The 13,026-nt window shown below is 41.0% G+C and overlaps 1 protein-coding gene across 1 annotated transcript in view; it reads left to right on the plus strand.

The window, feature by feature from the left end:
* Nucleotides 1–12,287: 12,287 nt before the first annotated feature.
* Nucleotides 12,288–13,026, plus strand: part of samd12 (sterile alpha motif domain containing 12) — a gene marked incomplete at its 5' end in the record, with an annotated part of 115,436 nt that continues 114,697 nt past the window's right edge. Inside the window, one exon of the mRNA XM_079259127.1 lies at nt 12,288–12,348. Coding sequence (XP_079115253.1) covers nt 12,288–12,348 — 61 coding nt within the window. The remainder of the gene's footprint in view (nt 12,349–13,026) is intronic.

Here is a 13,026-nt window from a genome sequence, read left to right on the forward strand (position 1 = left end):
GACTTGCACTGTCTGAAGCTACTGTGAAATATTTCATAAGAGCTTGTGTATTCTCACTAAATTTTGCCGTTGTGAGCCCTGAGATGACAAACTGTATACATATACTGTATGTATATATATATATATATATATATATATATATATACACACTACCCACAAAAAGTTAGGGATATTTGGCTTTCAGGTGAAATTTATGGAAAATGCAATATGTTCATGCTACAGTGATATAATATCATAAAAGTAAGACATTTAAGTAGAAGGATGCACTACTGATTTCCTCATCTCAAAAAATTCATTCAACACAAAGGGTAACAACAATGGAAGTTACACCACAACAAAAAATTGAGCGTCTCAATATCTCGTCATGTGCCCTTGAGCATCAATTACAGCTTGACAATGACGTCTCATGCTGTTCACAAGGCAACTTATTGCCTGCTGAGGCATGGCATCCCACTCTTCTTGAAGGGCAGCCCTCAGGTCATTGAGGTTCTGGGGTGCAGGGTCTCGAGCCTCTACACGACGGCTCAGCTGATCCCACAGGTTTTCAATGGGATTCAGGTCTGGAGAGAGTGCAGGCCATTCCATTTGAGGTACACCAGTCTCCAACAGCCGTTCCCTGATGATGCGGCCTCGATGAGCAGGAGCATTGTCGTCCATGAAGATGAAATTAGGCCTGTGCTGTTCATGTAGGGGCACAATCACTGGATTAATGATGTTATTCAGGTAGTATGGGCTTGTCACTGTACCATTCACAAAGTGTAGGGCAGTTCTGTACCGAGTGGACACCCCTGCCCACACTGTAACACCGCCACCACCAAAAGCTCGCCTGGTGACAACAGTGGCTGATGCATAGCGCTCTCCCTGACGTCTCCAACATCATTGCTGGCCATCATTTCTGCTCAGTGTGAATCGACTTGCATCAGAGAACAGCACAGAGGCCCACTGGTTCCTCGTCCAGCGTAAATGCTCCCTGGCCCATGCAAGACGATGATGCCTGTGCCTGGTGGTGTGGTCAGGTACCCGTGCAGGTCGTCTAGCACGCAGACCACGCTGATGGAAATGGTTTGGAATGGTCTGACGTGACACTTGGGTGCCTCTCACCTCTCTTAAACGTGCCTGGAGTTGAGTGGCATTCATCATCCGGTTTCTCAGGGCAGTGTTCACAATGTAGCGGTCATCAGCACGGGATGTGGCCAAAGGACGTCCACTTCTAGGCCTTTCTGTGACTCTTCCAGTCTCTCCATATCTCTGTTGCAACCTGCTGATGACACTCTGTGACACTCCAAGCTCAGTGGCCACTTCTGTCTGAGAACGTCCTGTTTGAAGCATCGCAATGGCAAGGGACTGTTGTTCCATTGTTAGGCGTCGTCTTGGTCTCATGATGTCAAAATGTGAACAGCATGATGAGGACAACTGTTTAAACACCAGCTCTAATTGAACCAGGACATTTATTGGTCAATTCAAGGATCACACACCTGCCGTGATTTTTGCCGTTAAGCTCCTTGTTAGAGAACAGCAACTTGTGCAAAATTTATTGAAACATTTAACAGTTGGACATGTGCATTTAAAAGCTTATAGAAGATCACATTAAGTTCACCTGTACAGGTTTGAATGCATTTTAGGCTTGTTGTGAAATTTCACCCAAAAGCTGAATATCCCTAACTTTTTGTGAATAGTGTATATACATATAAATATATGTATACATATGTATATATATATATGTATATATTCATTCATTCATTCATTTTCCGAACTGCTTATTCCAATTAAGGGTCGTGGGGAAGCTTGAGCCTATCCCAGCTGGCTTTGGGTGACAGGCAGGGTACACCCTGGACAGCTTGCCAGTCCATCGCAGGGCCACACACAGAGAGATGAACAACCACACTCATGCTCACACTCACTCCTAGGGGCAATTTAGAGTGACCAATTAACCTAACATACATGTCTTTGGATGGTGGGAGGAAGCTGGAGTACCTGGAGAGAACCCACGCATACACGGGGAGAACATGCAAACTCCACACAGAAAGGCCACTGACCAAACCAGCCAAGGATTGAACCAGCAACCTTCTTGCTGTGAGGCCACAGTGCTAACCACTGCGCCACCGTGCAGCCCTATATACATTGTTGGAGAAAATTGTTATGAGTTTGGTTTGTATTAAGTATTAGACATATATGCATTGATTTGCTGTGATCCTGCTGTGTTTTGTGTCTATGCACAAAGCTTTCTTTAAGTTATATGATCCTTGTCTGGAATGTGCATACAAAGTCTGAGACAGGAAGAGTTTCATGCAGGGCATCGGTTTTTGTCAACTGCTTGGTTGACCAGTTGTCTAAAGGTTAGAGGTTAAAGGTAATAAAGTAATATAGTGAGTGATTGATGCTTAGTGAGTTCAGTTTAGTCTTAAATAAGAGATAATGATTGTTTCATATGGTCTGCCCAGCAACTAGGAGGAGTTAAGCATGGTTTATAATCGGGTGTTACTTCAGCATCTGCAGAGAGAGTTCTCTCTCCAAGCTCCAGCGTGTGCTTGTATTAGTTTATAATAAAATGTTCATTGTAAGAAGACAGTTGACTCTTAGATGTATTACAACTTCTCAAGACCAGAGTATTTTCCACCACAACATATATGTATATACATATACATATATACATATATATATATGTATATACATTTTTGGGGGGCTCGTCTCGGGATCCTGCGTCAGTCCGCCCAGGTTGGGGATAGACGGGTTGGCCACCTGAATCCACAGATTCATCCTAAGAACCTCAATTAGAGAATTTCAGAGGACAGGACGTCTTTCTCCCACCCGTGGTTGACTACGCCAGGACTCCTTCTGAACCAGTGTGAAAAGACAATGGTGAGAAGTGTTATTCTAAATTTATATTAATTTTCAGACTCAAACTGGAGTCAAACATTACTAGAAATTTATCACAAATTAATAATCAATATCTTAATTAATAATCACAATATTTTTCTGTTTTGTGGTCAATTGTCTTCATTATTCTCATTGTGACAGGGATTCTCCTCCTCACCTCCTCATCGAAAGAATAACTCAAGGGATAAGAGAATAACTTAAGACGAGATCAGGTTGACGTCATAAATAAAATCCTGTGAGTTTAAGTTAAGTTTAAGTTAAAGTTTAAGTTAAAAATCGTGAGTAACAAGACCAAGTCGTAAGTGCTGTGAGCTAGACGTAGCAAGACCAGACCAGTAAATCTTGTGAGTTACAAGACCGAGACCAGTAAATTAGTCAGTAAGTCCTGTGAGCTCGAGAAGCAAGACCAGGCCAACCTTGAGTTAGAAAACTGAGAGGAAAGCCATCTTGAGTGAGGAGGAACAGAGAAGAAACTGTGTGGGCTGGTTTCTGGAGACATTGAGAATTTTGCCTGATAATTCTACAAAGGTGTGGGATTGACCCTCTGTGTACATCCGCTGCAAACAGAACTAGTTCCTTTGCAGTAGGAGGTTGATGTACAGCACCATTAAGAAGTTGAAATCTCTGTCTTCATGTGAGGGGAAACTGGGGTGGTTGTGTAAAATTTCTTGTGTTAAACTTGACTGGACTGATTGTGTGGAGAATTAAAACCACGTCTTGTGAAGCCACACCGGACTCTCACAGGAGAGCCTAGAAGCTTGTGTGGGGGTAGACAAACGTGGGGGCACGACCCATTCACATGCATTCATCCAACTGTTGAAGTGAATTGTTTGTGTAAAATCTAATTTACTGCAGTAAGAAAAAAAAAAAAGAAAAAAAAACAACAACGAAAAATGTATGAGAGAGTTTCAGACATGAAGGACTCCAGAGAGGGAAGTGAGGAAAAGAGTGTGTTCATTAAAGGCCTTCTGCTCACTGAAGGAGATGATGTCATAGCATGTTAGGCAGAAACAAACATATAAATCCTGTGTAAAATAGCTGCTTGTGCTTTTCTTCCTAAAGCTTTTATAAGAGCATAAAAGCCACTCCCTGTATGAATGTGGAACCTTTTCCTAAGGAAAAGTAATTCTCTATTATCACCTGAGAACATTTTAAAGAGCAACAACATATTAAGAATGAAAAATCTGAAATGTGAGAGATGTGATTTATAGTATTAGGGACTTATTCTGTTAAATTACTATACATTGTGTAGGCAATAAGCTTAGGTTTCTGTCTGTTCCCTTTCAGACATTCATAAGGTGATTTTTATTCCTTTACTACTGCAATTATTAATTTATGCCTAGCATGTCTAAATAAATCTAGATAAACTGGAAATAAATAATGCAGCTGAAGGATGCTGAAACTAAGCATAATGTTAGGAAAAAAAGAAAATTCTTGACCTTAAAATAGGAATGGTGAACCAACGTAACTTTGCTAGAGTAAATTTCCCTTGCAATAAATTCACTTTAACTAAATGTGAGCTAACGGCGAGAAGAGAAGTTCTCAGAACAAGTGTATCTTCTTAGCAAGATCATGTTCAGCTTTCCCAGGAGAGAACTGAGTTATGAATCCACTGACAATATAGTCTCACACACACAATTACAATGTAATATTCAAGTTACATGATGTTCACAGCACAGAACATGGTTCACATAATATGTTCGCCTCAGGATTCAGAAGAAAACTATTATAATTATGAGGCTATGATCTTTATTTTCCCCTTACTGGAGAAGAAAATACACTACATGACCAAATGGTTCAGTCTCAAAAGCTCGTCTGCTGTATGGTGTTGGACACATTGCAGCGTTCCCTTCTAAACCCTTGTCAGCATGCAGCTTGGTCCACAGGGACCTCAAATGTCTATGTTGCCTGAAGGGGATTCAGAGGAGGGGCTGGGGGAGAGTGAGTTCTTGATCCGGGTCACTGCAGAGTTCTGGGTGTCACGCGTGGTCAGTCAGGAGACTGGAGCAGAAACGGTCCCTACAACCTACAGCATCATTTCACCTCCCTTCTGTGTCAGCTCTGAGTCCTGGAGCAGAACCTGATATGCAGATGTGGCTGCATGGACCCGGCCGCTGCTGATGGGGCCTGGAGATCCCAGAACCAGAGGGTCTGGCAGAGCCCTGTTGGTTGTGACTGTGAACAGTGTGGATATGGCTTCTATGGTGGACATTTGAGCTGGATTTTCACCTTTGACCTCTGGAGGTGATGGATCCTCCTTGTCCTCAGACTGTGTTTCAGTTGTGGAATTTTCTGGAAGTAAAAGACTAACGGATGTGGCCGGCAGGCAGCACCAATCTCACCCCGACTACAGAGTCAGATGATGTTTTCTGGAATAACTGCACCCTGATTCTGTCAGAAAGACTGTTGGGTTCACTCAGTTCTCTGTGGAAAACCTGGATCTCCTTCCTTGAACTTTTGCCTACTTTCTGATCCTTTACATGTTACTCTTAATTAATTACACATATGAATCTGATTTATCTACCAGGAAGCTTTGATGAACATGTGTCGGGCACTTCCTGGCATGAATTTCTGATTGTATGCTGATTGGAGGAGAGCATGGTGGCTGTGGCGCGTCTGACTCCTGAGCAGATCGAGTGATACGAGCTGAATGATTATCCACAAGACCAGGCCAAGGAATGAGGCCCTACAACCAAACATTTACTCACTGTTTCTGCTTAGCTTTATACCACATTTATGAGCATGCATAAAATTTTGCACTCCTGCAGACTTCTGCAACTGAACAATGACACAGACATCTCTGCTCTGCTGCAGGGAAGCTGAACAGTTCATACAGACTAGTCAACTTCTGGCACGCTGTGCCTTTTCAAAAAAAAAAAAAAAAAAAAAAAAGTGATGAATACTAAGTTTTTAATGTTTGAGACAGAATAGATGTCATAAGAGAAAAAATAAGCCGCTATATGACATTAACTAAGAAGGTAGGTTTGTAATTTCCCGACTTCAGTGAATGCAACACAGGTACAACAATCTCCGTGTTTTATTTGCTGACAGCTTGGTGTTTCATCCCTAATCTGAATTCATTATTTTGAATTAAAGCAGACATGCTCAGTGGTTAAAATACACATCAGATGATTTTTGTTTAAAGAGTAGAACCAACTCTTGCGATGGCTGCCAGTAAACAGACCAGTCTCTTAGTTAACACGCTTAATAAGTAAACAAACAAGTCATTTAAGCCCTGTATGTCTTCAAAATAACATGAATATGAGGCAGATTATTTGTAACAGTATTGATACTTCCAAAGTTAAGCTAACTATGCTAAACCGTTAGCCTTGGCCTTTTCTGTTACACACGTTTGCATTAAAATCATTAAGGAAGAAGTGCTGCTGTGAGTGTGTGCACATACATGTGTGCGTCGTGTTGTTGTAGATGAAAACAGCTTTACCATCAGTATTAGAAGTTTCTAAATGCTGCTTTAGTTCAAATGTAGATAGAAAACAAACAGCTTTATTATGACCTGAAGGTCTCTGGCTGTTCAGTACCTGAAGTCCAGCTGTTAAAGATGGGTTTACATCTTGTTGCTTTATGCTTATGCTTATGTTCACAATATATTTGGAATAGAAAGCCAGTCTTATTATGATCTCAGTTTTGTGTGTGTTGCTCCTGAATGGGTCTGTTGGAGTCTGAGAGAGACAAATCAGAGTAAACCATGAGACTAAACTAGACTACATTACTGATTAAATCAACAGTTCTGAATGAGCTTTATTTAATATATGCAGAGATTCTTCAGTTTGGTTCTGCTTCTGTCATTTAGCAGACATGACATAAACAACACGAGCAGTAAATCAGAAAGGAAATTCCAGCATGGATAAGTGTTGGTCAGACTGCTGGGAGTCCAGTTTGACACATGTTCTGCTATGCAGTGCTAGAGGATTTTTCTGGTTGTTGATTAAGATGAGACTACCTGATAGGAACTTTGCAATAAGTAATTAAATGAATTTGGTTACTTTGAATGCTTACCTACCAGATAACTGAGTGGCCCTAACTGTTGCTTTGTATTGTTCATGTTTTACTCTTTGACTGTTTAGCTGAAACTGACTATCCTCTGCACCCCCCAGGCCTGGCCCCTGACCGACCTCTAGTTGACCCTGACTTGATTTTCCTTTTGATGCTGTTTGCTCTGACTGTGACGCGGTGGAGGCTGCAGCTCTCCCGTCTCAGTTCTCGTTACTTGAGCTTACTCTTTAGCTGAAAACAAGTCCATGTTTTGGCGCTCTCTTATGAATGACTTTCTGGATGCCATTTTCCTGAATGTTTTCCTCCCACAGGTTGCAGACGGGGAAATTTCCCTCTGGCTCTCTTTTCAGATCTTCCTTGGACCAAAAGTACTTTTTCTGGTTCTGATGTACATGCGTAACATGGAAACATGGGCTTTTTTGTGATTCTTTTTGCAGGACCCTCACCCAAGTGGGCATGGTTCCTTCCAAGACTGCCTGTTCAGACACAGCTCTGTGTGAAAGTAATGTTTTAACATACTGTCCTAACCTCTTAAGAACCCTTTTCAGGCATTTGCACACAGGTGAAAGCTGCCCTTTATGGATCAGCATCTACGCAGCCCTATTCACTTCAGCCTGGAGATTTTGTCCTGATGAGAAGCTTTAAACATCAGTGCTGGAACCAACATCGATGGTTTAGGCCATTTCAGGTTTTCCTGACGACCCAGACAGCGGTAAAGGTCGCAGAGTGAGCTGCTTGGCACTACAGATTGCTTGAACCTCCTGAAGCTCTTCAGTCTGAAATTACAGAAGAATAACGCACCACCCAACAAAGGGCAGAATAATCCCTGTGGTTGCGTGGGTAAGTGAGATAGTCTACTCTCACGCCTGAAGACCAGCCTTCGCTCCCAAGCAAGATCAGTGAAAGAAGCGCTCCACTGCCACTGTGATATGCCAAGTCCCACCAGAACGCCAACAGTGTCTTCACTACACCTCTGTCACCCCCTAAGAGGAATGATTTGTTTCCACTTTTCTTACATTTATTGTTAGACTCAGATTTTGAAGCTGAAGTAAATAGCTCCTCACTATTGTAATTTCTGAAAGATTCTTTTAAAACCTGATAGGCATGAGGCTCCTGATGTTTTGAGAATGTTGTCTTCTGTATGTATTTTTTGCGTTCTGATAACAATTTCTCTTCTTATTGTTGGTCCTGTAGGACCAAGAGGAGGGAGATGTTGGAGAAAATTGTTATGAGTTTGGTTTGTATTAAGTATTAGACATATATGCATTGATTTGCTGTGATCCTGCTGTGTTTTGTGTCTATGCACAAAGCTTTCTTTAAGTTATATGATCCTTGTCTGGAATGTGCATACAAAGTCTGAGACAGGAAGAGTTTCATGCAGGGCATCGGTTTTTGTCAACTGCTTGGTTGACCAGTTGTCTAAAGGTTAGAGGTTAAAGGTAATAAAGTAATATAGTGAGTGATTGATGCTTAGTGAGTTCAGTTTAGTCTTAAATAAGAGATAATGATTGTTTCATATGGTCTGCCCAGCAACTAGGAGGAGTTAAGCATGGTTTATAATTGGGTGTTACTTCACCATCTGCAGAGAGAGTTCTCTCTCCAAGCTCCAGCGTGTGCTTGTATTAGTTTATAATAAAATGTTCATTGTAAGAAGACAGTTGACTCTTAGATGTATTACAACTTCTCAAGACCAGAGTATTTTCCACCACAACATATATGTATATACATATACATATATACATATATATATATGTATATACATATATATATATATATATATATATATATATATATATATATATATATATATATATATATATATATATATATATATATATATGTATATATATATATATGTATATACATATATATATATATACATATATATATATATATATATATATATATATATATATGTATATATATATATATGTATATACATATATATATATATATATATATATATATACATATATATATATATATATATATATAAAGAGAGAGAGAGAGAGAGAGAGAGAGAGAAAGAGAGAGAGAGAGAGAGATATGTTGAAGTAAGATGTTGAAAAAAAACCAACTGAGAATGCATCAAATCATTCCTGTGAGCGACAGCAAAGACTTCCTCATACTGTCTAATCTGTTCATCACTTCACAGTCCATACGTGGAGTTTGAGGCTGGCTGCTGCAGACGGGTTAAAAAAAGACTGTAAATCTTTGTTTGGTTGTTTTACCTGTACTGCCAGTCTTGCTTCAGAGATACAATAACCTCAGCTGACTTCGATTGTTTCACTTTGTAAACTTTCTTTTATTACACACTTACAGAAATATATTTTACACAATTCGGAGTATTTATGAACATTAGGATGAAATTCTAGTCAAACACACAAACTCTCTGCAGTTTATTTTTCTCTTTGACTGTAGACTAAAGCTGGACAAACCAGGTAAGGGTAAAGTTTGAAACAACTGAAATGCATTACAAAGTCCAGAGCTGCTGGTATGTGGACTAACCACGGGGCCTTCAAGTCATCCAACTTCTCACATTTTACTCTTTGGCAGACCGTTGGAATGAAGTGTTGGAAAAGTAGCTAAAGAAGGAAACAAGAATATTTACAAATTTTCAATGTTGTTGTCCGTTCAAAACCTCGGCCTTTGTGGCTATTGTTCTGTATGGGTCTGCTCTCTGTAAGGGATCCACAAAACCCACTGCCTTTTGTCATCATCAGCCTAAAGTGCTTTGTTTCCGCTTACGTCTTTTTGTGGGACCCTTGCTGAAAGGTCTGTTCACCTCGAATTGGTCAAAGAAGTGTCCAACGTGCAAGGTAGCTTGTCAGTCTTTGGGAATCTGCCAAACAAGCCATTAATTAGTTGAATTGTGATGTCATGAGGTGAATTTAACAAAAAAAAATTGATTTTTAAAACAGTCAGTCAAGCAGTTCAAAACCAGTATTAGAATCAATCACTGTGTCACTGTGCATGGGACAAGAAAATTAAAAGGCTCTTCATAAATACAGAGTCCAGATAAGGTTAAAAAAAATAAAACAGAATACCAAAAACACAGAAGAAATTATGAATCTACACATAAACAGAGGCAAAATTATGTAATTGAACAGTTTTGCCGAGGTAAAAATACAGCGATTATGAAACTGGAAGACTATTTTTGTGCATAACTGATTGTTTTTCAGTTTTCCAGGGACAGGGTGAGTGCCAGTGCTCTGGGAAGAAGCTGTTGTCAGACTAGATGTGTGTGATTTGACTGATTTGTAGCATCGCCTGGAGGGCAGCAGATAAAACAGGTGATTGGCTGGATGGGAGGGGCCAGAGATGAGAGGCGTTCCTGCTCAAACAGCAGGATCTGCATATAACATTTATAGAGGGAAGAGGGCAATTGATGATATTTGTGCTGTAATAATTACTCTCTGCAGAGCTGCTCTGTCTGCAGCTGAGCAGCCAGCACACGGCCCACACAGACACTAAGACAGAACACTCCACAGACCTGCTTCGGAAATTCTGCAAAAGCATGTTGTTTTTTCAGAGGACACTCAGGAAGTAAAGCAAATGTTGTACCTTCCTAAGACAACCAGGGCATTGTTGGACCAGAAGAGGTCAGCAGAGATGTGGATGCTCATAAATGTAAAGTACCTTCAGGGGAGAGAATAGTGTCCTTTAATTCTGCAGACCTTTTATAGACCAAAAAAGCTATTAAAAAACGATCAGATAATCACAATATGATTTCCTTAACAAACTGTTTGCTAGCTTAATTTGTTACTGTATGTTTTAGACTCAAATGGATTTGGGAGAGGATAAAAAGTAAAAAATAGTGGTGACAAAACAAAGAACTAACACCACTGTACATCTTTTTGCTTATAAAAAAGGAATAAAAATGTAAAATAAAATAAAAAAAGCAACACACAACGCTTGCAAAAAAAACAAAAAACAAAACAAAACAAAAAAACAAAACAAAACAGAGCTGTAAAGAAGACAGTTTACCACAAAACATGGAAACAAACTGCAAGCAGCTGTAAAGTGGAACATCTCCATCTTCCTTTTCAGGGTCTAACACACATAACTTAATAACTTCATATCCCTTGTGGATCACACTGGACTTAAGAAAGAAATCCACTGGAATAGTCAAACCGAACTGTTCTTATTTGACCCAGTTATGCATGCAAATATCCAGACAGTTAATTCCCAGCAAGAACATCCTGAGGCCTTCCTGTCTGGAGTTTGATTCCTACATGGAAAACATCTGACTTCCTCCTACAGTCCAAACACATGCCTGTTAGGACATGGGTGAGTTCAGGTTCATCATTATGTGTCCATGTCTGTTGTATTTGCTCTGCATCTGTGATGGACTGGCATAGAAAATGGATGAAATGTAGAGTTGCACGTTGCCTCAGCAGACTGTGGCATGCTGGAGTATTTGTTTGATTCATTGCTCTCCCCTTTTCATTTAGAAATCTGCAAATTCACCATTCACACCAGGAGGGGGAGGGTATGTGGAGGACGGACTCCTTCCAAACTGCTCTCTCTGCAAAACTGATTAAACTTGTCCTTCTTTGATCTTCCAGAAAGCGCTGAGCCTACACTTCCCATGATGCTTTGCGGCGCGGCGGCAGCAGCTGTGCGCTCTGGCTCGCCCGCAGCAAACTGCTGAGAAACACGCCAAACAACAAGGTACAATGAGAGCGCGTTGACTTTTACATTTCGCCTGCTCTCTTTGCAAGGGATGCCCAAATCTGTGGAGTAGCACAATGGCTGTCGAAGGTAAGCCTCCTTCATCTCCGCTGTGTCACTTTGCAGACAACACTTAACAGTTGCTGATGGGAAGGTTGGAGAGGTTCAACCGGACACAGCGGGGTCAGCTGGCATTGGGTGATGGTTCTTTCGTTTCCTCAGGGTAAAAACACACCGATTCCTGTCATCCTGTGTTGTTGTTTTCACTGGAAGTGAATGCACACACTGCTCTGCTCCATGATCACACACACCAGAAACGCTCATGTGAACGCGCAGCTTGCGACCGTCTTTACGTTGCCACTGTTGTGTGTTCGCCTGGCTGTGGCTCTGCCTTTGGAGGCTGATCGGTTAACAGGTCTGCCTGATCTTTGGCACATCCACCTCGGATGCACCTGACACCGTGTGTTCTGTGGAGGAGAAGACACTGAAGAGGCGCGGAAGTGGAAAGCTGTAGTATTATTCTGTTCTGTGTGGTGATGCAACACGTCTGTGCGCTCAGCCTTCGTTAAAAACCAGTCGGATTGAGGGTCCTTCACTGGCTGCAGGTGTTTGAGACATGTGGACAGAGGAAGTCACCCGCTTCTCCTCGTGACTGTCAACAAACAGTGATCTGAAGGGCTCGTTCTGGACGTTTAAGTTGGGAAAACACGGCAGTCAGTGTGATGCTCGGTCAGTCTCCTCACCTTATCGGTGGCATCTTGTGGATCCAGAATCCAATGAGAGGTATGTTAGAGAGGGGGTTGGTGCATGCAAGCAGTGGGACCAGCTCTTCTCCCCCCAGCTAGGGCCTTTACAGACCATCCTTTTCTCTTGTGTATTTGCACCATGCAGGCATGACTGGTATGGCACTGTGACGTCTGCTTAGTCAGGATCAGGTTATTCATCTCTGACATTCTTATTTACATTGTCCACGTGTTGCACAGTTTCATCTGAACAAGAGTCCTTTGTATGTTCTATCATTGTAATTTTTGTCCCATATAAAACAGCCTATTATTATTATCATCAATATTATTGTAGTCTTTGTTATGGTGTTCAGAAATCCAGATAGGGAGAAATTTGTAAAAGTTTAACTATACTGGTGTAAATGCAACATTTATGATGGAACAGCTCCTCTCATCTCACTAGTTTATCTCATAGCAAATTAGGTTAAAACAGTCCTCTTACCGGCTACTTGTTAGTACTGGGTTGGATCCATTTTTCCTTTTTAGAGCTGCTTTATCGTTTACTAATATTGACTCAGTAAGGTGTTGGAAGCATTCCTCAGGGATTAGCCCAATATTTCCATGATGTCATCACACAGTTTTTGCAGATTTATCGGCTGCACATCCATGAATAGAATCTCCAGGGGGCTCAATGGGGCTCTATCAGATCGAGAGCGGGTGATTATAGAAGTCATTGGAA

Source organism: Telmatherina bonti, assembly GCF_933228915.1.
Source record: "Telmatherina bonti genome assembly, chromosome: 19".
In the NCBI taxonomy this organism is placed as follows: Eukaryota; Metazoa; Chordata; class Actinopteri; order Atheriniformes; family Telmatherinidae; genus Telmatherina; species Telmatherina bonti.